Here is a 24,555-nt window from a genome sequence, read left to right as displayed (position 1 = left end):
CCATCCATAAACAAATTAAACAACCATGGAGACATCACACACCCCTGCCACAAACCTACATTCACTGAGAACCAATCACTTTCCTCTCTTCCTACATGTACACATGCCTTACATCCTCGATAAAAACTTTTCACTGCTTCTAACAACTTTCCTCCCACACCATATATTCTTAATACCTTCCACAGAGCATCTCTATCAACTCTATCATATGCCTTCTCCAGATCCATAAATGCTACATACAAATCCATTTGCTTTTCTAAGTATTTCTCACATACATTCTTCAAAGCAAACACCTGATCCACACATCCTCTACCACTTCTGAAACCACACTGCTCTTCCCCAATCTGATGCTCTGTACATGCCTTCACCCTCTCAATCAATACCCTCCCATATAATTTACCAGGAATACTCAACAAACTTATACCTCTGTAATTTGAGCACTCACTCTTATCCCCTTTGCCTTTGTACAATGGCACTATGCACGCATTCCGCCAATCCTCAGGCACCTCACCATGAGTCATACATACATTAAATAACCTTACCAACCAGTCAACAATACAGTCACCCCCTTTTTTAATAAATTCCACTGCAATACCATCCAAACCTGCTGCCTTGCCGGCTTTCATCTTACGCAAAGCTTTCACTACCTCTTCTCTGTTTACCAAATCATTTTCCCTAACCCTCTCACTTTGCACACCACCTCGACCAAAACACCCTATATCTGCCACTCTATCATCAAACACATTCAACAAACCTTCAAAATACTCACTCCATCTCCTTCTCACATCACCACTACTTGTTATCACCTCCCCATTTGCGCCCTTCACTGAAGTTCCCATTTGCTCCCTTGTCTTACGCACTTTATTTACCTCCTTCCAGAACATCTTTTTATTCTCCCTAAAATTTAATGATACTCTCTCACCCCAACTCTCATTTGCCTTTTTTTTCACCTCTTGCACCTTTCTCTTGACCTCCTGTCTCTTTCTTTTATACATCTCCCACTCAATTGCATTTTTTCCCTGCAAAAATCATCCAAATGCCTCTCTCTTCTCTTTCACTAATACTCTTACTTCTTCATCCCACCACTCACTACCCTTTCTAATCAACCCACCTCCCACTCTTCTCATGCCACAAGCATCTTTTGCGCAATCCATCACTGATTCCCTAAATACATCCCATTCCTCCCCCACTCCCCTTACTTCTATTGTTCTCACCTTTTTCCATTCTGTACTCAGTCTCTCCTGGTACTTCCTCACACAGGTCTCCTTCTCAAGCTCACTTACTCTCACCACCCTCTTCACCCCAACATTCACTCTTCTTTTCTGAAAACCCATACAAATCTTCACCTTAGCCTCCACAAGATAATGATCAGACATCCCTCCAGTTGCACCTCTCAGCACATTAACATCCAAAAGTCTCTCTTTCGCACGCCCGTCAATTAACACGTAATCCAATAACGCTCTCTGGCCATCTCTCCTACTTACATAAGTATACTTATGTATATCTCGCTTTTTAAACCAGGTATTCCCAATCATCAGTCCTTTTTCAGCACATAAATCTACAAGCTCTTCACCATTTCCATTTACAACACTGAACACCCCATGTATACCAATTATTCCCTCAACTGCCACATTACTCACCTTTGCATTCAAATCACCCATCACTATAACCTGGTCTCGTGCATCAAAACCACTAACACACTCATTCAGCTGCTCCCAAAACACTTGCCTCTCTTGATCTTTCTTCTCATGCCCAGGTGCATATGCACCAATAATCACCCACCTCTCTCCATCAACTTTCAGTTTTACCCATATTAATCGAGAATTTACTTTCTTACACTCTATCACATACTCCCACAACTCCTGTTTCAGGAGTATTGCTACTCCTTCCCTTGCTCTTGTCCTCTCACTAACCCCTGACTTTACTCCCCAGACATTCCCAAACCACTCTTCCCCTTTACCCTTGAGCTTCCTTTCACTCAGAGCCAAAACATCCAGGTTCCTTTCCTCAAACATACTACCTATCTCTCCTTTTTTCACATCTTGGTTACATCCACACACATTTAGGCACCCCACTCTGAGCCTTCGAGGAGGATGAGCACTCCCCGCGTGACTCCTTCTTCTGTTTCCCATTTTAGAAAGTTAATACAAGGAGGGGAGGATTTCTGGCCCCCCGCTCCCGTCCCCTCTAGTCGCTTTCTACGACACGCAATATTGGCATTCAATGTATGTAATGCTGTTTAAGCAGTAACCAAGCTATGAAAAAAAGAATCATGTTTTCTTTAGCTACTGACATTATTTTCATACATTTCCACTCAGAATTATCTTTCCTTACTCATAAAACAAAAACATGGGAAATATTTACAAATACAGTAAACCCTCAATATAACAGACTAATAGGAAGAAGGGGTGTTCATTAACATCGCAAGTCCTTTAAACCATATGAACCTATTTCTGTACCACATCTAAGTTAATATGCTTTCTTATAATTAGCTCCTCTATGACTGTAGGGTTTAGTGTGTAGTATGATAGTCGGGTGGTGGGCATCCAGCAGTGTGGGAACAGATGCCAGGCAGTTGGAGGCAGGAGTCAGACTGAGACAGAGGTGATGCCACCCCTCTCCTGTGAATGGATACTTCTTTATAATAAAGTGAGGACAGACTACCTGCTTGCATTACACCTCTTACATGGCGCAGTGGGTAGGATTTGAACCTACACGGGAAAATCCCAAGTTATCACAAGGCTGCTCACCTTATTCAGATGGGGCACACCCAAGGAAATCAACTCGGGCAGGGAAACCAATCTAGACAGCAAGGAGATGGAAGCTTTCAACAAAAAATGGGGAATCGTGGCCCAAATCTCCTCAGCCCACTTTCCCCAGTTCAGTGGATGTGCCAGAGCAGTGGTAAAGGTAGTCAAACGGGTGCTGAGAGGCAACATGAATTTTGGAAGTATCCTGCAAACAGCAAGGCAACTCAGGCTATGCTCCAATATCTCAACACAGCTGGCAGCAGGAAGACAGTTGTGAGATGGTGTCCTGGTGCCCTGGCAACATTGTCTGATAAACAAGCGATGGAAAACTGTGAAACAGGAAGCAGACCACAGCTGAGAGACAGGCTCTCATGCAGGTGATGCTGCTATGCTACCCCAGGTGACTGTGGACACCCATCTGTGTGTAGAACATTGCTTCAAAGGTGTGGGACAGGTCAGCCGTGGTAGTGAAGCCACAAAGACAATACTCCATGAAGCTGGATGGCCATGGCTGCCTGTCTTTGCGAAACCGACGTCACCTACACCACTGGGTTTTGCCAATCCCCAAGACACCTGTGGGTTAAGGAGAGTACCCATCAGCATTGGCTTCACCCCTAGTTGTGGCGACATCCAGCCTCAGGTGGTGGCAGCACACTCGCCGTGTGAGACACTGCCCCGCACACTTGCAAGATTATGTTTGTGGTGGCTCCTGTGAAAAGTTAACACACTAATTTGATGTGTCATTTTTGTTCTGCTCACATGTAAAGGAAGTGTGTTGTTGCTGAGCAGTAACTTATTTGTATATTTGCCTAATGCCTTGTCAGATTTTAATCTAATTTTCTTTTCTTTTTTTTGTTTTTTTAATTTTGTTTTGGTTTTTATTGAAACAAAATGTCACATTCAGTTACCAAAATCTTGTGAAGGGGTATAGGGTTTAGTGTGTGGTACGTTAATTGGGCGGCGGCCACCCAGCAGCATGGAAACGCTAGCTGGGCAGTTGGAGGCAGGAGTCAAACAGAGATATAGGTGATGACACCCCTCTCCTGTGAAAGGATACTTTGTTATAATAAAGTGTGGACAGACTACCTGCTTTCATTGCACCTCATACAATCACTTGAACCCATATTGAATAGTAACGATAGCAAAATTTAAAAAAAAATAAAGTCACCATTCTGAAATAACAGAAACACTCTGTATACAACCTGATGGCACAATAGCTTGAAGACTTGACCAAAACAAAAAAAATCTACCCCACACTACCAAAAACAAGTGTGATATGAAATGTGCATGGGTGGCATTTGAGATTCTTGAAAAAATTTTCTATTTTTTAAATAATTATTCATGAATGCACTGTATCATTATTTGTTCATTAAATCCAAAACCAGTTATATTGGTATCCATTAAATTGAGGGTTTACTGTCTATGAACAAAGAGGTGCAAGGGTTGAACGAGACGGCAAATGAGAGTTGGGGTCAGCTAGTATCATTAAACTTTACAGAGAATAAAAAGATGCTTTGGAAGGAGGTATATAATGTGCAAAAGACAAGAGAACAAATGGGAGCATTAGTGAAGGGGGCAAGGGGAAGTGGTAGCAGGTAATGATGAAGTGAGAAGGAGTGAGCATTTCCGAGGACTGTTGAAAGTATTTGATGACAGAGTGGCAGATGTAGGGTGTTTTTGGTCAGGGTGGTGTTCAAAGTGAGAGAATCAGGAAGGATGGTTCTGTGATGAGAGAAAAGGTGGTAAAAACCTTGAGGAAGATGAAATCTGGCAAGGCGACGGGATTGGATGGTGTTGCAGATGAATATATTTAGAAATGGGGTGAATGTGTTGTTGATTGGTTGGTAAGGATAGTCAATGTATGTGTGGATCATGGTGAAGTAGCTTAGGATTGGCAGTATGCATGTATTATGCCATTTGACAAAAAAAAAAAAGGCAAAGGGGATAAAGATGAATGTTCAAACCACAGAGGCATAAGTTTGTTGAGTACACCTGGAAAATTGTATGGGAGGGTATTGATTGAGAGGGTGAAGGAATGTACATAGGGTGGAGCAGTGTAGTTTCAGAAGGGATGTGTGAGAAATACTTAGAAAAATGGATGGATTTGTATGTGGCATTGATGGGTGTGGAGAAGGTGTATATGATAGGGTTGATAGAGATAATGTGTGGAAGGTCTTAAGAGTATAGAGTGTGGGAGGTAAGCTGCTAGAAGCAGTGAAATGTGTTTATCAAGGGTGTAAGGCATGTGTACGAGTAGGAAGACAGGAGTGATTGGATCACAGGGAAGGTCAGTCTGTGGCAGGGGTGTGTGATGTCACCATGATTGTTTAACTTGTTTATGGATGAGGTGGTTAGGAAGGTAAATGCAAGAGTTTTGGAGAGAGGGGTGAGTATGCAGTCTGTTGGAGAAGAGAGGGTCTGGGAAGTGAGTCAGTTATAGTTTGCAGATGATACAGTACTTACGGCTGATTCGAGTGAGAAACTGCAGAAGTTGGTGACCGAGGTTGGAAGTGTAAGAAAGGAGAAAGTTTGAGAGTAAATGTGAATGGAAGTAAGGTTATTAGGTTCAGCAGGGTTGAGGGATAAGTTAGTTGGGATGTAAGTTTGACAGGAGAAAAATTGGAGGAAGTGAAACGTTTTAGATAACTGGGAGTGGACTGGGCAGCAAATGGAACCAAGAAAGCAGACGTGAGTGAGGGAAGGGGCAAAGGTTCTGGGAGCGATGAAGAATGTGTAAAGAAAGGACTTTATCTCAGAGAGCAAAAATGGGTATGTTTGAAGGATTAGTAGTTCCCATAGTACCATATGGATGTGAGGCATGGGTTATAAATAGGGCTTTGCAAAGGAGGGTGGATGTGTTGGAAATGAAATTTCTGAGGACAATATGTGGAGTGGGGTGGTTTGATCAAGTAAGTAATAAGAGGGTAAGAGATGAGTAGTAGTAAAAACAGTATTGTTTACATGAGTTTACATGAGAAAGACAGACAACAAGAGGCCTAATTGGCCCATGGTAAAAAAAAAAGTTTAACTTGAAAAGAAAATGTAATTCCCCTCAGCAGTTTCTTAAGCTATCATTGATTACCCACTGCTGCACCCTATCTTTCTAGTGTCCTCATTACCGCTGTCATTTATACAATTCATTTCTGGTGTTTTTCTCATAGTATACCTGAATATAGAATAATTGTCAAAACTTTTGAAGGCATCTATAGTCTTAGCTCAACACACATAGGAAAAAAAGCTTTTTCTCACATCCGTACTATATCTTTTAGCTTTGAGTTTTATTCCAGTTGTTCTGGTAACCATATTTTCTGTATCTTAAAAAGATGTTCATGATCTACTTTATCAAACTTGTTCAGAATTTAGTCACTGTAAAGTCTACATTCTTTAAGGGAGAAGAGATCCAATCATTTTAGCCTCAGTTCATATGTTAGATTTCTAAGGGATGAAATCAATTTTGTTGCATTTTTTTTTTTGCCGCTGTCTCCCACGTTTGCGAGGTAGCGCAAGGAAACAGACGAAAGAAATGGCCCAACCCATCCCCATACACATGTATATACATACGTCCACACACGCAAATATACATACCTACACAGCTTTCCATGGTTTACCCCAGACGCTTCACATGCCCTGATTCAATCCACTGACAGCACGTCAACCCCGGTATACCACATCGATCCAATTCGCTCTATTCCTTGCCCTCCTTTCACCCTCCTGCATGTTCAGGCCCCAATCACACAAAATCTTTTTCACTCCATCTTTCCACCTCCAATTTGGTCTCCCACTTCTCCTCGTTCCCTCCACCTCCGACACATATATCCTCTTGGACAATCTTTCCTCACTCATTCTCTCCATGTGCCCAAAACATTTCAAAACACCCTCTTCTGCTCTCTCAACCATGCTCTTTTTATTTCCACACATCTCTCTTACCCTTACGTTACTTACTCGATCAAACCACCTCACACCACACATTGTCCTCAAACATCTCATTTCCAGCACATCCATCCTCCTGCGCACAACTCTATCCACAGTCCACGCCTCGCAACCATACAACATTGTTGGAACCACTATTCCTTCAAACATACCCTTTTTTGCTTTCCGAGATAATGTTCTCGACTTCCAGACATTCTTCAAGGATCCCAGGATTTTCGCCCCCTACCCCACCCTATGATCCACTTCTGCTTCCATGGTTCCATCCGCTGCCAGATCCACTCCCAGATATCTAAAACACTTTACTTCCTCCAGTTTTGCTCCATTCAAACTTACCTCCCAATTGACTTGACCCTCAACCCTACTGTACCTAATAACCTTGCTCTTATTCACATTTACTCTTAACTTTCTTCTTTCACACACTTTACCAAACTCAGTCACCAGCTTCTGCAGTTTCTCACATGAATCAGCCACCAGAGCTGTATCATCAGCGAACAACAACTGACTCACTTCCCAAGCTCTCTCATCCACAACAGACTTCATACTTGCCCCTCTTTCCAAAACTCTTGCATTTACCTCCCTAACAACCCCATCCATAAACAAATTAAACAACCAAGGAGACATCACACACCCCTGCCGCAAACCTACATTCACTGAGAACCAATCACTTTCCTCTCTTCCTACACGTACACATGCCTTACATCCTCGATAAAAACTTTTCACTGCTTCTAACAAGAAGAGGTAGTAAAAGCTTTGCGGAAGATGAAAGCTGGCAAGGCAGCAGGTTTGGATGGTATTGCAGTGGAATTTATTAAAAAAGGGGGTGACTGTATTATTGACTGGTTGGTAAGGTTATTTAATGTATGTATGACTCATGGTGAGGTGCCTGAGGATTGGCGGAATGCTTGCATAGTGCCATTGTACAAAGGCAAAGGGGATAAGAGTGAGTGCTCAAATTACAGAGGTATAAGTTTGTTGAGTATTCCTTATAAATTATATGGGAGGGTATCGATTGAGAGGATGAAGGCATGTACAGGGCATCAGATTGGGGAAGAGCAGTGTGGTTTCAGAAGTGGTAGAGGATGTGTGGATCAGGTGTTTGCTTTGAAGAATGTATGTGAGAAATACTTAGAAAAGCATATGGATTTGTATGTAGCATTTATGGATCTGGAGAAGGCATATGATAGAGTTGATAGAGATGCTCTGTGGAAGGTATTAAGAATATATGGTGTGGGAGGCAAGTTGTTAGAAGCAGTGAAAAGTTTTTATCGAGGATGTAAGGCATGTTTTTGTACGTGCTCTAATTTTTTCTCATCTTTTTTATAGTTTGGGGGTAAAAGCAGGACTGCATATTTAAGGTGTAGTCTTAATAGAGAATTCTGAAGTGTGCGGACTGTTTCCATTGTCTTGTAATCTGTTCCTAACTATGAAACCGAACATTAAGTTGCCTTTCTTATTTGCTGCCTGACACTAATTAATGTACTTCAGGTTGTTGCTAATGACAACTCCAACATTCTTTTCTTAATTTACTTTTGTGAGAGAGTTTCCAAACAGTTTGTAGTCATCACATATATTCTTGTCTCCAAAGTGCATAACTTTACACTTGTCAAAATTGAACTTCAATTGCCAACTGTCTGACCACTCTGCTAATAAGTTAAGATCTCATTGAATCATTTTGCAGTCCTCCCTGTTTACAGCTGTACCTCCTACTTAGTATCATCAGTAAGTTTGGAGATCTTAGATAAGAGACCGTGGTCTAGGTCATTAATGTATATTATGAAAAGAATTGGGCCTAGGACCAACCCTTATGACACACCACTCTTTAATACTACACACCACTTGCTTCTGGTAAGCCAGTCTCTGTTTCATGTATAGAGTTCTTCACTAATTCTGTGTGCTTTATATAAAAGTCTCTTGTGAGGTACTTTATCAAAAGCCTTTTGAAAATCTAAATACACTACATCAGACATACTTTTTCATCTCAATTCTGATAAATAACATTACAAAATACCAGCAAATTTTGTCAGGAAGGATCTTCTATCATGGAAACCATGTTGGTTGTCCAATATAATTTTGTTATCTAGACATGTGACAATTTTATCTAATTTTACCTAACACTGACATAAGACTAATTGGGTGGTAATTGAGAGAGCAAAAGGTGTGTTGAAATGGTTTGGACTTATGGAAAGAATGAGTGATGAAATGATGGCAAAGAGGATACACGTATCAGAGGTGGAGAGAATAAGAAGTGGGAGACAAAACTGGAGGTGAAAAGATGGAGTGAAAAAAGATTTTGGGCGATCGGAGCCAGAATTTGCAGGAGGGTGAAAGGCGTGCACAGAATAGAAAGAATTGGAACGATGTGGTATACTGAGGACGATGTGTTGTCAGTGGACTGAACCAGGGCATGTGAAATGTCCAGGGTAAACTATGGAAAGGTCTGTGAGGCCTGGATGTGGATAGGGAGCTGTGGTTTCAATACATTACACATGACAGCTTGAGTATGACGAGTATAGCTGGGAGGTCATCAGGGACTTCAAAATGCTGGCATTCCTAATAGGGTCTCCAAGGTAGTTTTACCAAGTTTCCCTGCTATCTTTGCCTTTTGGACAGCAGGGACACTGAGGCACACAACCTTACAGGTGGGACTGGCCATGACAGACCAAATTCTCTGTGAGGAAGGTGTTGACGCCACCACTGTACATAAACCTAGGCCTCATGAAACAAATGTCAAAGCTCTAGATAGGGAATCTGTAGCCTTCAAGTACCTTCAAGACTTCTTCCCTAAGCTGTCTGAGGCAGAGGTCAAAGCTGTTGTCTTCAATGGACTGTGGATAAAGATGACCCTGGAGTGCAAGGAATTCCCCAAGAAGTTCATTAGGAAGGAAAAACCAGGTTGGTACAGCTTTGCCACAGTGGTTCAGGGCTTCCTGGGCAATCACAAGGCCAAAAACTATGTGGAGCTGGTTGAGACTATGGTGAAGAACTACGGCAAAATGGAATGCAAGATGTTCCTTAAAGCCCATATCCTTGATGCTCATCTCAATAAATTCAAGTAGAACATGGGAGCATATTCAGAGGAGCAAGGTAAGTGTTTCCATCAGGATATGGTGGACTTTGAATGACACTACCAAGGAAAATATAATGAGAACATGATGGGAGATTATATTTGGGGTCTGATTTGTGAAAGTGATTTAAAGCACAATCATAAATCTCGAAAAACTACTCACTTTAATTCTTTTGTGACCACTTATGTTTAATATAAGTGCAAATACATGTTAATTTTGATTCATATGTTATTGTTTTTCTGACTTTTTGTGAATAAAAATGTGTTAATTCATCTGTTTAAATTCATCTGGTTTAAAAAGAGAGATATACACAAGTATACGTATGTAAGTAGGAGAGATGGCCAGAGAGCGTTATTGGATTACGTGTTAATTGATAGGCGCGCGAGAGAGACTTTTGGATGTTAATGTGCTGCAAGGTACAACTGGAGGGATGTCTGATCATTATCTTGTGGAGGCGAAGGTGAAGATTTGTAGAGCTTTTCAGAAAAGAAGAGAGAATGTTGGGGTGAAGAGAGTGGTGAGAGTAAGTGAGCTTGGGAAGGAGACTTGTGTGAGGAAGTACCAGGAGAGACTGAGTACAGAATGGAAAAAGGTGAGAACAAAGGATGTAAGGGGAGTGGGGGAGGAATGGGATGTATTTAGGGAAGCAGTGATGGCTTGCGCAAAAGATGCTTGTGGCATGAGAAGCGTGGGAGGTGGGCAGATTAGAAAGGGTAGTGAGTGGTGGGATGAAGAAGTAAGATTATTAGTGAAAGAGAAGAGAGAGGTATTTGGACAATTTTTGCAGGGAAATAATGCAAATGAGTGGGAGATGTATGAAAGAAAGAGGCAGGAGGTCAAGAGAAAGGTGCAAGAGGTGAAAAAGAAGGCAAATGAGAGTTGGGGTGAGAGAGTATCATTAAATTTTAGGGAGAATAAAAAGATGTATTTGGAAGGAGGTAAATAAAGTGCGTAAGACAAGGGAACAAATGGGAACTTCAGTGAAGGGGGGTAATGGGGAGGTGATAACAAGTAGTGGTGATGTGAGAAGGAGATGGAGTGAGTATTTTGAAGGTTTGTTCAATGTGTTTGATGATAGAGTGGCAGATATAGGGTGTTTTGGTCGAGGTGGTGTGCAAAGTGAGAGGTTAGGGAAAATGATTTGGTAAACAGAGAAGAGGTAGTACAAGCTTTGCGGAAAATGAAAGCCGGCAAGGCAGCGGGTTTGGATGGCATTGCAGTGGAATTTATTAAAAAAGGGGGTGACTGTATTGTTGACTGGTTGGTAAGGTTATTTAATGTATGTATGATTCATGGTGAAGTGCCTGAGGATTGGTAGAATGCTTGCATAGTGCCATTGTACAAAGGCAAAGGGGATAAGAGTGAGTGCTTGAATTACAGAGGTATAAGTTTGTTGAGTATTCCTGGTAAATCATATGGGAGGGTATTGATTGACAGGGTGAAGGCATGTACAGAGCATCAGATTAGGGAGGAGCAGTGTGGTTTCAGAAGTGGTAGAGGATGTGTGGATCAGGTGTTTGCTTTGAAGAATGTATGTGAGAAATACTTAGAAAAGCAAATGGATTTGTATGTAGCATTTATGGATCTGGAGAAGGCATATGATAGAGTTGATAGAGATGCTCTGCGGAAAGTATTAAGGACATATGGTGTGGGAGGCAAGTTGTTAGAAGCAGTGAAAAGTTTTTATCGAGGATGTAAGGCACATGTACGTGTAGGAAGAGAGGAAAGTGATTGGTTGTCAGTGAATGTAGGTTTACGGCAGGGGTGTGTGATGTCTCCATGGTTGTTTAATTTGTTTATGGATGGGGTTGTTAGGGAGGTGAATGCAAGAGTTTTGGAAAGAGGGGCAAGTATGCAGTCTGTTGTGGATGAGAGAGCTTGGGAAGTGAGTCAGTTGTTGTTCGCTGATGATACAGCGCTGGTGGCTGATTCATGTGAGAAACTGCAGAAACTGGTGATTGAGTTTGGTAAAGTGTGTGAAAGAAGAAAGTTGAGAGTAAATGTGAATAAAGGTAAGGTTATTAGGCACAGTAGGGTTGAGGCTCAAGTCAATTGGGAGGTAAGTTTGAATGGAGAAAAACTGGAGGAAGTGAAGTGTTTTAGATATCTGGGAGTGGACTTGGCAGCAGATGGAACCATGGAAGTGGAAGTGAATCATAGGGTGGGGGAGGAGGCGAAAATTCTGGGAGCCTTGAAGAATGTTTGGAAGTCGAGAACATTATCTCGGAAAGCAAAAATGGTTATGTTTGAAGGAATAGTGGTTCCAACAATGTTGTATGGTTGCAAGGCGTGGGCTATGGATAGAGTTGTGCGCAGGAGGGTGGATGTGCTGGAAATGAGATGTTTGATGACAATATGTGGTGTGAGGTGGTTTGATCGAGTAAGTAATAATAGGGTACGAGAGATATGTGGTAATAAAAAGAGTGTGGTTGAAAGAGCAGAAGAGGGTGTTTTAAAATGGTTTGGTCACATGGAGAGAATGAGTGATGAAAGATTGACCAAGAGGATATATGTGTCAGAGGTGGAGGGAACGAGGAGAAATGGGAGACCAAATTGGAGGTGGAAAGATGGAGTGAAAAAGATTTTGAGTGATCGGGGCCTGAGCATGCAGGAGGGTGAAAGGCATGCAAGGAATAGAGTAAATTAGAACAATGTGGTATACCCGGGTTGACGTGCTGTCAATGGATTGAACCAGGGCATGTGAAGCGTCTGGGGTAAACCATGGAAAGTTCTGTGGGGCCTGGATGTGGAAAGGGAGCTGTGGTTTCAGTGCATTATTACATGATAGCTAGAGACAGAGTGTGAACGAATGGGGCCTTTGTTGTCTTTTCCTAGCGCTACCTCGCACACATGAGGGGGGAGGGTGTTGTTATTCCACGTGTGGCAGGGTGGCGACGGGAATGAATAAAGGCAGACAGTATGAATTATGTACATGGGTATATATGTATATGTCTGTGTGTGTATATATACGTATACATTGAGATGTATAGGTACGTATATTTGCGTGTGTGGACGTGTATGGATATACATGTGTATGTGGGTGGGTTGGGCCATTCTTTCATCTGTTTCCTTGCGCTATCTCGCTAATGCAGGAGACAGCGACAAAGCAAAATAAATATATAAATAAATTAATTCATCTGTTGTCTAACTGTAAATAAGAAAATTTCAAAATACTGTCCTAGTCACAAAAGCAAAGTCTGAAAGGAATAATAGCCTTTTTCTCTACTTTTATGCATAAGCAATTAGGAAATAACACTTACTACCCAAGAACAAAAATTGTGTCACAATGTACTCCAACTATCATAATAACTGTATACCTTTATTCAATATAGGTTGAAAATTTCATTTAAAATCATTGACACATAATACAACAATCAAGGACAGTTCTTGGTGTACAATGTACAGAAGGATGATATGCTAATCTATATATCTATCCATCTTCGATGCCCGTTCCTACCTGGAACTACCTCAAGGGGCTGGCCAAGGTAATAGGGTCTCCATAAATATGAAATCCAGTGCTGCTTTTCAGCCTATAGTGCCTCACCCTTAACAGGCCACCCACAGAGGGCAACCTTAGCACAGTGTTTGTAAAGACTCCTACTTAATGCTCCTAATAACTATTTCTACCTAATGCTTCTGCCTAATATTCCTACCTACTGCTTCTGCCTTATGGTTTTACCTAATCCTCAAGCCTAAATGTTCCTACATACTACTTTTATTTATTGCATCTACCATTTTGCCAAAAGGCAGGACTAGCATATAGTGCTCACCACACAAAAATCTAGAGTTATGAAGAATAAGCTGTGTGAGTTAAGTGTTGCCATGTGTTATGTATGACAAGGAGAGATTGTATGTTTGTGGACAGAATGTTAATAGTCCATGTGTGGGTAAGGCAGAAAAGAATGCTATCTGGGTCAGAAAAGAGCAACTTGACAACCATTAAAGTGCTGCCTCTCTATGCAGCTATCATTAACCCTTCCAATGTCCAGGTAGGTATTACTAGTACTATACCTCCCTGGTCACTGGCTGCCTACCAACTAGAACCTGAAGGTAAGCTAAAGAATATCATATACCACATTCAAGAGAACTTACTTACAAACTTACATAACTGGAAAGCAACTACACAAACCTGGGGGAAAATGAGAGAACAGAAATGGGGAAATGTCAATTTTTTATTAAAGAAGCAGTCTGGAAAACATGATGGATTGGTTTGTTTCACTGATTTATCAAAGATACCCACAGCCTCATTACCTGGAGCAGATGGCAACTCATGTCAGTGCTACCATCTGTCCATATGACACACAGCAGAATGCACCAAACATTTAGCCCTTCTGCACATGTTTTCACCAAATTTCACAACACAACTTTTGACTTCCATTGTACACAATAGTAGATAAAGGTGTAATATGTAACATTTGGATGAAATAATGTGCATGGCACTTGCCTATCATTAAGGAACATTTCATAACAATTCAGAGATAGCAACATCAAACGTGTCATACATTTCATGAATTTTGCATTAATCATAAAACTTGTTATATATTTCATGGCTTGTGCATTTGTTTCGCATAATGATAAGTGGCAGCACCTGGCATCTTCACCTAATTCATTCTATTTTCACATGTGGTGACAAAATATCATGAGTATTGTTGTACATAGAAATTCCAGATTCATTGCTTCATTTTGTATTTCAGTTCAAAAAATAATATAAAATCTCCTGTGTTTTTCTGCTTATAAACAGTCCAGAATACTGCAGATGTACTCGTGACATACCTGGGCAAGCACCCTTGTTTGTCCAAGAGTGACAGTACAGCATCCATAATCCTTTCCAAAATTAAGCGATATGTCTCGAACTTCAAGAAACTTTCGATTGTCGAATCGAAAACCTGCCTGAATGGCTGATACTATTGATGTTCTTTCACATGTACTAAGTGGAACTTCTTTCATTCTGACCTGCAGGAATAGGTAAGACTGCATTAAATTACAGGACAAAAGTATTTCACAAACACAGAAACATTTGAGAAAAATAAAGGCCTTACATGAAGTTTATGAAGTCTGTGAAGGAGGAAAAATGCCGAGGTAAAATGAATAAACCTAGGTCACTTTAAGTACAAACTTCAAAAACGTTTCAATCTATGCTCAATTCTACAAACTATTTATTGAAACCACCATTACACAATGAGTTACACCCTTTAAAAGAACCAAAATAATTACAGCAAATATCAAATACTGGAAAAGTCTGTAGGGCCTGGTTGTGGATAGGGAGCTGTAGTACACATGACAGCTTGAGAATGTGAGCAGATATGGCTTTTCTTCATGTGTTCCTGGTGTTGCCTCGCTAATGAAGGAAATGACAAACAAGTATTTAAAAAAAAAACAAATTCCGAGTGCTTTTCAGTATAAAGGGAACATTCTTCAGTATTAAACAACTTCTAAATCTTCCTGTACCCATGGGCATCCTTCTTTTCTATTAGCTTTGAAGATTGTTCAACACAAAAAATCTTGCAAAACTAAAAACAGACAATAATAAAGCATGGTAACCCTCACAAAAATGAAAGAAAGTTGGAAGATTCCAAATGGAACAAGAAAACATGCTCAATAACACTTTTGCATGCTACATATGGTTTGGCAACCAACCACTTAATCTCACCTCGTGACGCTGAACCTGACCAACTAACCTCCAAAACTTAACCAGAGGAATAGGACTCTTTATTGACTATCTTCGTAAAAGTTTGGTCTTAACCATTAACTGAGCCCACAGATATTGTGAACACTAAACTATTCAGAAGTATTTTAATATACAAGACCTTGTGACTCTGACATTCAACCCAACCCTCATAAAAGTTATATGTAAAAGCTTCATATGCAGCATCTGTGACAAAAATTTAGTTCACATCCAATTGCCTACTCACTACATATCTTATACATTTCATTCATTACAAATCCTCATGATAATGCACTCTAACAAATCCAACTGTTTGTCCATGAAACACTGAACTAGCTTCTCCTTCATCATCTCTAATTCAAAGATACCTCCTCAACCTGTCTCTGCTTCACCATCTTTCCTTTGAAAATGCCCCTCTGACTGGAAGATTTCATACATTTCTCTAATACCTGTTCTAGAATAAGGCAACAAGCCCACAACCTCTAAATACATTATGACTCATTACCATCATCTCAAACATCTACCTCACTCTGTAAAAGTGTTAATTCAGCTGACACAGACATTGCAAGTATCAGCAGCAGTCTGAAGATGCAAAGACCTCTACCAGCTACTGCCTTGTTAGCTTCCTACAATTTATCACAATCTGAAGTGATGCATACCTATGGCTCTCACCTTCAATCACAACTACTAGTTTTGTCTTCATCAACCATAACATAATCAATAAAGCAATCAGCCTTACAATGTGGAAATGTCTCATACCTGATGAATATATGCCTGATAAAGTCTTCTACTCCACAGCCCAGGTTGGACCTAAGTTGCTCAAATGGGCCATTGGTTGACCAAGCTGGTGGAAGCCACAGCCCTTAGGCCCACATAGCACCCAAAGCCTGGTTGGTCTGGTACACTTTGTATGTACTTATCAAATACACACAAAATTTTCTTCCATGCATCCCATGCTATTTCTGAAGGTAGCCGGTATGGTGCTGAGGAGTCTTGAGCCCCAGATGATTAAGCAGTTCTCTTTTTATACCTATCGCACATTTGGATTTCAGAGGTATCATTCAACAAAGTCTTCCATCCTGTCGTGCCAATAGGATGTTATTTCCAAATGTAAATTGGGAAACATACCATCTAGGATTTTCCAAGTATACATGATGATAAACCTAACTCGTCTGCACTCCAGAGAGTATATCTATCTATTTATCTACATCTCTGGTGCTCAGTCCCTCCAGGAACTCCCATCAAGGGATGGCCAGTGTAAAAGAGTCTCCACTTATCCCTGTCTTTAGACGCCTCCCTCCCATACACCATTCCATGCAATCTTCCATCATTTCTCTCACGCTAGTACTCTTCCACCATATTTGCCCATGTCATGGGTGGTCTTCCTCTCACACTAAAATCTTTAATTGCATTATCATACACTCTCCTTGTAAACTCCCAGTCTAGCATTCTTTCCAGGGAGTATAGCATCAGAGATTTCAATCACTCCAAGTAAATTTGTTTCTTTACTACATTAATATGACCTCAGAAAGATCTTTAGACAATTTTGCCAGCAATGTATTGTTGGAATGAAACAATATTCAATTCAGGAAAGAATTTGTGGTGAGTAATATTATCATTCGTTTTTCTTCCTTTGTCTTGATGGTCCACAAGATTCAGCCAGCCATCCTTCTGCATGAGGCAACCGTTATCTTCTTGTGTTTGCTGAAGGTTAAGGGGGTTAGATATTATTACTCCAAGGTCTTTCACATTATTCAACTGGTTTATAATAGTGCCTGAATCTGTCCGGTATTCTGTGTTGTTCTCGATTTCTTCTTTTCCTCATAATGAAGGAGCTGAAACTTATCTCTACTGAAAAGCATGTTATTCTCAGTTACCAAGTTAAATATTTTGTCTATGACACTTTGTAGTCTTTCGGCATCTTATATTGATGTGATTTTCATACTTACTCTTATATCTTCTGCAAAGAATGGCATGTCACTGTGTCATGTCTTTGCATCAACGATGGATATAAGAATGAGGAACAGGAGAGATTAAGTACAGTTTCTTGGGGGACTGAACTTTTTACTATGGAGGCACTAGAGATGGCATGGCTTACATCTACATACTGGGATCTATTAGTTAAAGACTTGTAAGTCCATCTCCCAACTTTTCCAATCATTCCCAACTTTGCATTTTATGTGCTATGATACCATGGTCACATTTGTCAAATGCTTTTGCAGTCTGTGTAACTCACATCAGCATTTTCTTTCTTTTCCAGAGCTTCAACAATCCTATCATAATAGTCAGCCAAATGAGAGGCACGATCTTCCTGCCCTAAAGCCATGTTGTCCTGGGTTATGTAGACTGTTCACCTCTATAAGTTCAATCAATTTTGCCTCTTAGGACATTTTCAAAGATTTTAATGACATACAATGTTAATGTTATCAGTTAATAGTTTTTTGAGTACTTTGCTTCCACCTTTGTGGAGTGGAGCAATGTGGGTCAGTTTCAAACCCTCAGGAATAATGCCAGACTATAGACTTTTTCTAAGATATTTAGTGCACGAGCTAGAGGTGTCCTGCATTTCTTTATGAAGACTAAGCTCCATGATTCCAAGCCTGGGACGAAGTGTGTGGGCATGCTCTCAATGGCTCTCTCGAAATATTGTGTTGAGCTGGTGATATCTACTATGTGTACACTTGGGGGATTACTGTTTAGGAAGAAGTCTGTTGGATTATTTACCTGTAATGTTGTTTATGGCTAACTGAATACCAATTCATATTGCCTTTCAAGGATTTCACTCATCTCCTGGCAGTCGTCTGTGAAATTACATTCTGTTTTAAGTGAGCCAACATAGTCGGTAGTCCTGGAGTTGCATTTTGCATATGAGTAAAAGTATTTTCATCTATTTGGGTATGTTTGAAGGAATAGTGGTTCCAACAATGTTGTATGGTTGCGAGGCATGGGCTATGGATAGAGTTGTGCGCAGGAGGGTGGATGTGCTGGAAATGAGATGTTTCAGGACAATGTGTGGTGTGAGGTGGTTTGATCGAGTAAGTAATGTAAGGGTAAGAGAGATGTGTGGAAATAAAAAGAGTGTGGTTGAGAGAGCAGAAGAGGGTGTTTTGAAATGGTTTGGGCACATGGAGAGAATAAGTGTGGGGAAAAATTGACCAAGAGGATATATGTGACAGAGGTGGAGGGAACGAGGAGAAGTGGGAGACCAAATTGGAGGTGGAAAGATGGAGAGAAAGATTTTGTGTGATTGGGGCCTGAACATGCAGGAGGGTGAAAGGCGGGCAAGGAATAGAGTCAACTGGATCGATGTGGTATACCGGGGTTGACGTGCTGTCAGTGGATTGAATCAGAGCATGTGAAGCGTCTGGGGTAAACCATGGAAAGTTGTGTGGGGCCTGGATGTGGAAAGGGAGCTGTGGTTTCGGGCATTATTGCATGACAGCTGGAGACTGAGTGTGAACGAATGGGGCCTTTGTTATCTTTTCCTAGTGATACCTCGCACACATGAGGGGGGAGGGGGATGGTATTCCATGTGTGGCGAGGTGGCGATGGGAATGAATAAAGGCAGATGATGTGAATTGTGTGCATGGGTATATATGTATGTGTCTGTGTGTGTACATATATGTGTACATTGAGATGTATAGGTATGTATATTTGCGTGTGTGGACGTGTGTGTATATACATGTGTATGGGGGTGGGTTGGGCCATTTCTTTCTTCTGTTTCCTTGCACTACCTCGCAAATGCGGGAGACAGCGACAAAGCAAAATAATAATAATAATAATTCTTATTTCATCTCTAGGTTTTTTGTTTCTGTTTCACATGACATTAGTTTACGGTCTATTATTATCATCATTATACTTAACCACTGTCTCCCATGGTAGCAAGGTAGCACAAGGAAACAGACGAGGAAAGGCCCAACCCACCCACACACACACATATACATACATATACATTTCAATGTATATATATATATATATATATACATACACAGACATTATATATTTCATTCTCTTTATCATACTTAGTCGCTGTCTCCCGCGTTAGCAAGGTAGCGCAAGGAAACAGACGAAAGAATGGCCCAACCCACCCACATACACATGTATATACACAAATGCCAACACATGCACATTTCCATTCCTATACATTTCAACATATACATACATATATATACAAAGACATATATATATATACACATGTACATATTCATACTAACTGCCTTCATCCATTCCTGTCACCAACCCACCACACATGAAATAGCATCCCCTCCCCCTACGTACGTACAAGGTAGTACTAAGAAAAGACAACAAAGGACACATTCATTCACACTGTCTCTAGCTGTCATTTGCAAGGCACCGAAATAATAGCTCCCTTTCCACATCCAGGCCCCTCAAAACTTTCCATGGTTTACCCCAGACGCTTCACACGCCCTGGTTCAATCCATTGACAGCATGTAGACCCCAGTATACCACATCGTCCAATTCACTATTCCTTGCACGCCTTTCACTCTCCAGTGTTTTCAGGCCCCAGTTGCTCAAAATCTTTTTCACTCCATCCTTCCATCTCCAGTTTGGTCTCCCACTTCTCTTTGTTCCCTCTATCTCTTACATATATATCCTCTTTGTCAATCTTTCCTCTCCAGTTTGGTCTCCCACTTCTCTTTGTTCCCTCTATCTCTTACATATATATCCTCTTTGTCAATCTTTCCTCACTCATTGTCTCCATGTGACCAAACCATTTCAATACACACTCTTCTGCTCTCTCAACCACGCTCTTTTTATTACCATACATCTCTCATACCCTTTCATTACTTAATCGATCAAACCACCTCACACCACATATTGTCCTCAAACTTTTCATTTCCAACAAATCCACCCTCCTCCACACGACCCTATCTATAGCCCATTCCTCACAACCATATAACACTGTAGAAAACACTATTCCTTCAAACATACCCATTTTTGCCCTCCAAGATAACGCTCTCGCCTTGGAAGGTATTGCAGTGGAATTTATTAAAAAAGGGGGTGGCTGTGTTGTTAACTGGTTGGTAAGGTTATTTAATGTATGTATGACTCATGGTGAGGTGCCTGAGGATTGGCGGAATGCTTGCATAGTGCCATTGCACAAAGGTAAAGGGGATAAAGATGAGTACTCAAATTACAGAGGTATCAGTTTGTTGAGTATTCCTGGGGAATTATATGGGAGGGTATTGATCAAGAGGGTAAAGGCATGTAGAGAGCATCAGATTGGGGAAGAGCAGTGTGGTTTCAGAAGTGGTAGAGGATGTGTGGATCAGGTGTTTGGTTTGAAGAATGTATGTGAGAAATACTTAGAATAGCAAATGGATTTGTATGTAGCATTTATGGATCTGGAGAAGGCATATGATAGAGTTGATAGAGATACTCTGTAGAAGGTATTAAGAATATATAGTGTGGGAGGCAAGTTGTTAGAAGCAGCAAAAAGATTCTATCGAGGTTGTAAGGCATATGTACGAGTAGGAAGAGAGGAAAGTGATTAATTCTCAGTGAATGTTGGTTTGCGGCAGGGTGTGTGATGTCTCCATGGTTGTTTAATTTATTTATGGATGGGGTTGTTAGGGAGGTGAATGCAAGAGTTTTGCAGAGGGGGGCAAGCATGCAGTCTGGTGTGGATGAGAGAACTTGGGAAGTGAGTCAGTTGTTTGCTGATGATACAGTGCTGGTGGCTGATTCGCGTGAGAAGCTGCAGAAGCTGGTGACTGAGTTTGGTAAAGTGTGTGAAAGAAGAAAGCTGAGAATAAATGTGAATAAGAGCAAGGTTATTAGGTACAGTAGGGTTGAGGAACAAGTCAACTGGGAGGTAAGTTTGAATGGAAAAAACTGGAGGAAGTTAAGTGTTCTAGATATCTGGGGGTGGATTTGGGAGTGGATGGAGCCATAGAAGTGGAAGTGAGTCGTAGGGTGGGGGAGGGGGCGAAAGTTCTGGGAGCACTGAAAAATGTGTGGAAGGCGAGAACGTTATCTCGGAAAGCAAAAATGGGTATGTTTGAAGGAATAATCGTTCCAACAATGTTATATGGCTGCAAGGCGTGGGCTATAGATAGAATTGTGCAGAGGAGGGTGGATGTGTTGGAAATGAGATGTCTGAGGACAATATGTGGTGTGAGGTGGTTTGATTAAGTAATGAAAGGGTAAGAGAGATGTGTGGTAATAAAAAGAGTGTGGCTGAGAGAGCAGAAGAGAGTGTTTTGAAATGGTTTGGTCATATGGAAAGAATGAGTGAGGAAAGATTGACAAAGAGGATGTACGTGTCAGAGGTGGAGGGAACAAGAAGTGGGAGACCAAACTGGAGGTGGAAAGATGGAGTGAAAAAGATTTTGAGCGATCGGGGCCTCAACACACAGGAGGGTGAAAAGCGTGCAAGGAATAGAGTGAATTGGAACGATGCGGTATACCTGGGTCGACTTGCTGTCAATGGACTGAACCAGGTAATGTGAAGCGTCTGGGGTAAACCAAGGGAAGTTTTGTGGGGCCTGGATGTGGAATGAGTAACCTAGGGTTCCTATGTCAAAACCCAAAGATACAAAACCTATCGTAAAGTAATATAACCTTGCATATGGAACATGAGCAGAGATAACCAAACTTAAGGTTATGTACCATTAACCTGTTAAACCTGAGATTATGTACTATTATCCTGCCAAACCTTAGGTTATGTCCCATCAAACCAAAGATTATGCACCATTAACCTGCCAAACATAAGCTTATGTACCATTAACCTGCTAAACCTATGGTTATACAGTATGCCATTAGCCTGCCAAACCTAAGGTTATGTCCCATTAAATCTAAGGTTATGCACCATTAACCTGCTAAACCTAAGGTTATGCACCGTTAACCTGCTAAACCTAAGGTTATTCACCATTAACCTGCTAAACCTAAGGTTATGCACCATTAACCTGCGAAACCTAAGGTTATGCACCATTAACCAGCTAAACCTAAGGTTATGCACCATTAACCTGCTAAACCTAAGGTTATGCACCATTAACCTGCTAAACCTAAGGTTATGCACCAGTGACCTGCTAAACCTAAGGTTATGCACCATTAACTTGCCAAACCTAAGGTTATGCACCATTAACCTGCTAAACCTAAGGTTATGCACCATTTACTTGCCAAACCTAAGGTTATGTACAATCAACCTGCCAAACCTAACGTCATGTAATATCAAGCTGCCAAACCTAAGGTTATGCACCACTGACCTGCCAAATGTAAGGTCATGTACTATCAACCTGCCAAACCTAAGGTCATGTTCTATCAACTTGCCAAACCTAAGGTCATGTACTATCAACCTCACAAACCTAAGGTTACATACCATTAATCTGCTAAACCTACAGTTATCTACTATTAACATACATACATTGGAAGAAAAACATCAAGCATACAAATCTTAGATGTGCTACTGGACTCTGACTACTTGAGGTTACACCTCAAGCATAAAGTTACCTTTGATGAAGCTGTGTCACTGGAAGATTTTCATCAAAGAACTCACTTCAAAGGAGTCTCCATTTCCCTGCTACTGGAACTAGCACAACCTTGAGTTGCAGGAGCTTTATAATGATCCTGGGTAACACTAGTACTTATCAAAATTATTTTTTTTTTTTTTTTTGCTTTGTCGCTGTCTCCCACGTTTGCGAGGTAGCGCAAGGAAACAGACGAAAGAAATAGCCCAACCCACCCCCATACACATGTATATACATACGTCCACACACGCAAATATACATACCTACACAGCTTTCCATGGTTTACCCCAGACGCTTCACATGCCCTGATTCAATCCACTGACAGCAAGTCAACCCCGGTATACCACATCGCTCCAATTCACTCTATTCCTTGCCCTCCTTTCACCCTCCTGCATGTTCAGGCCCCGATCACACAAAATCTTTTTCACTCCATCTTTCCACCTCCAATTTGGTCTCCCTCTTCTCCTCGTTCCCTCCACCTCCGACACATATATCCTCTTGGTCAATCTTTCCTCACTCATTCTCTCCATGTGCCCAAACCATTTCAAAACACCCTCTTCTGCTCTCTCAACCACGCTCTTTTTATTTCCACACATCTCTCTTACCCTTACGTTACTTACTCGATCAAACCACCTCACACCACACATTGTCCTCAAACATCTCATTTCCAGCACATCCATCCTCCTGCGCACCACTCTATCCATAGCCCATGCCTCGCAACCATACAACATTGTTGGAACCACTATTCCTTCAAACATACCCATTTTTGCTTTCCGAGATAATGTTCTCGACTTCCACACATTCTTCAAGGCTCCCAGAATTTTCGCCCCCTCCCCCATCCTATGATCCACTTCCGCTTCCATGGTTCCATCCGCTGCCAGATCCACTCCCAGATATCTAAAACACTTTACTTCCTCCAGTTTTTCTCCATTCAAACTCACCTCCCAATTGACTTGACCCTCAACCCTACTGTACCTAATAACCTTGCTCTTATTCACATTTACTCTTAACTTTCTTCTTTCACACACTTTACCAAACTCAGTCACCAGCTTCTGCAGTTTCTCACATGAATCAGCCACCAGCGCTGTATCATCAGCGAACAACAACTGACTCACTTCCCAAGCTCTCTCATCCCCAACAGACTTCATACTTGCCCCTCTTTCCAAAACTCTTGCATTCACCTCCCCAACAACCCCATCCATAAACAAATTAAACAACCATGGAGACATCACACACCCCTGCCGCAAACCTACATTCACTGAGAACCAATCACTTTCCTCTCTTCCTACACGTACACATGCCTTACATCCTCGATAAAAACTTTTCACTGCTTCTAACAACTTGCCTCCCACACCATATATTCTTAATACCTTCCACAGAGCATCTCTATCAACTCTATCATATGCCTTCTCCAGATCCATAAATGCTACATACAAATCCATTTGCTTTTCTAAGTATTTCTCACATACATTCTTCAAAGCAAACACCTGATCCACACATCCTCTACCACTTCTGAAACCACACTGCTCCTCCCCAATCTGATGCTCTGTACATGCCTTCACCCTCTCAATCAATACCCTCCCATATAATTTACCAGGAATACTCAACAAACTTATACCTCTGTAATTTGAGCACTCACTCTTATCCCCTTTACC

General features: G+C 41.2%; 1 protein-coding gene across 3 annotated transcripts in view; it reads right to left on the bottom strand.

Moving 5' to 3' along the window:
• LOC139747584 (exosome complex component RRP45-like) overlaps nt 1-24,555 on the bottom strand; it is a 137,093-nt gene that overhangs the window by 57,636 nt on the left and 54,902 nt on the right. For all 3 annotated transcript variants that reach the window (XM_071660022.1, XM_071660021.1, XM_071660020.1), the window contains exon 2: nt 14,519-14,698. In XM_071660022.1, coding sequence (XP_071516123.1) covers nt 14,519-14,692 — 174 coding nt within the window. In that variant the 5' untranslated portion in view covers nt 14,693-14,698. The remainder of the gene's footprint in view (nt 1-14,518; nt 14,699-24,555) is intronic.

Source organism: Panulirus ornatus, chromosome 69 (genome assembly GCF_036320965.1).
Source record: "Panulirus ornatus isolate Po-2019 chromosome 69, ASM3632096v1, whole genome shotgun sequence".
NCBI lineage: Eukaryota > Metazoa > Arthropoda > Malacostraca > Decapoda > Palinuridae > Panulirus > Panulirus ornatus.
The sequence above is the reverse complement of the archived record's forward strand: the minus strand, read 5'-3'. Positions and strand labels throughout refer to the sequence as shown.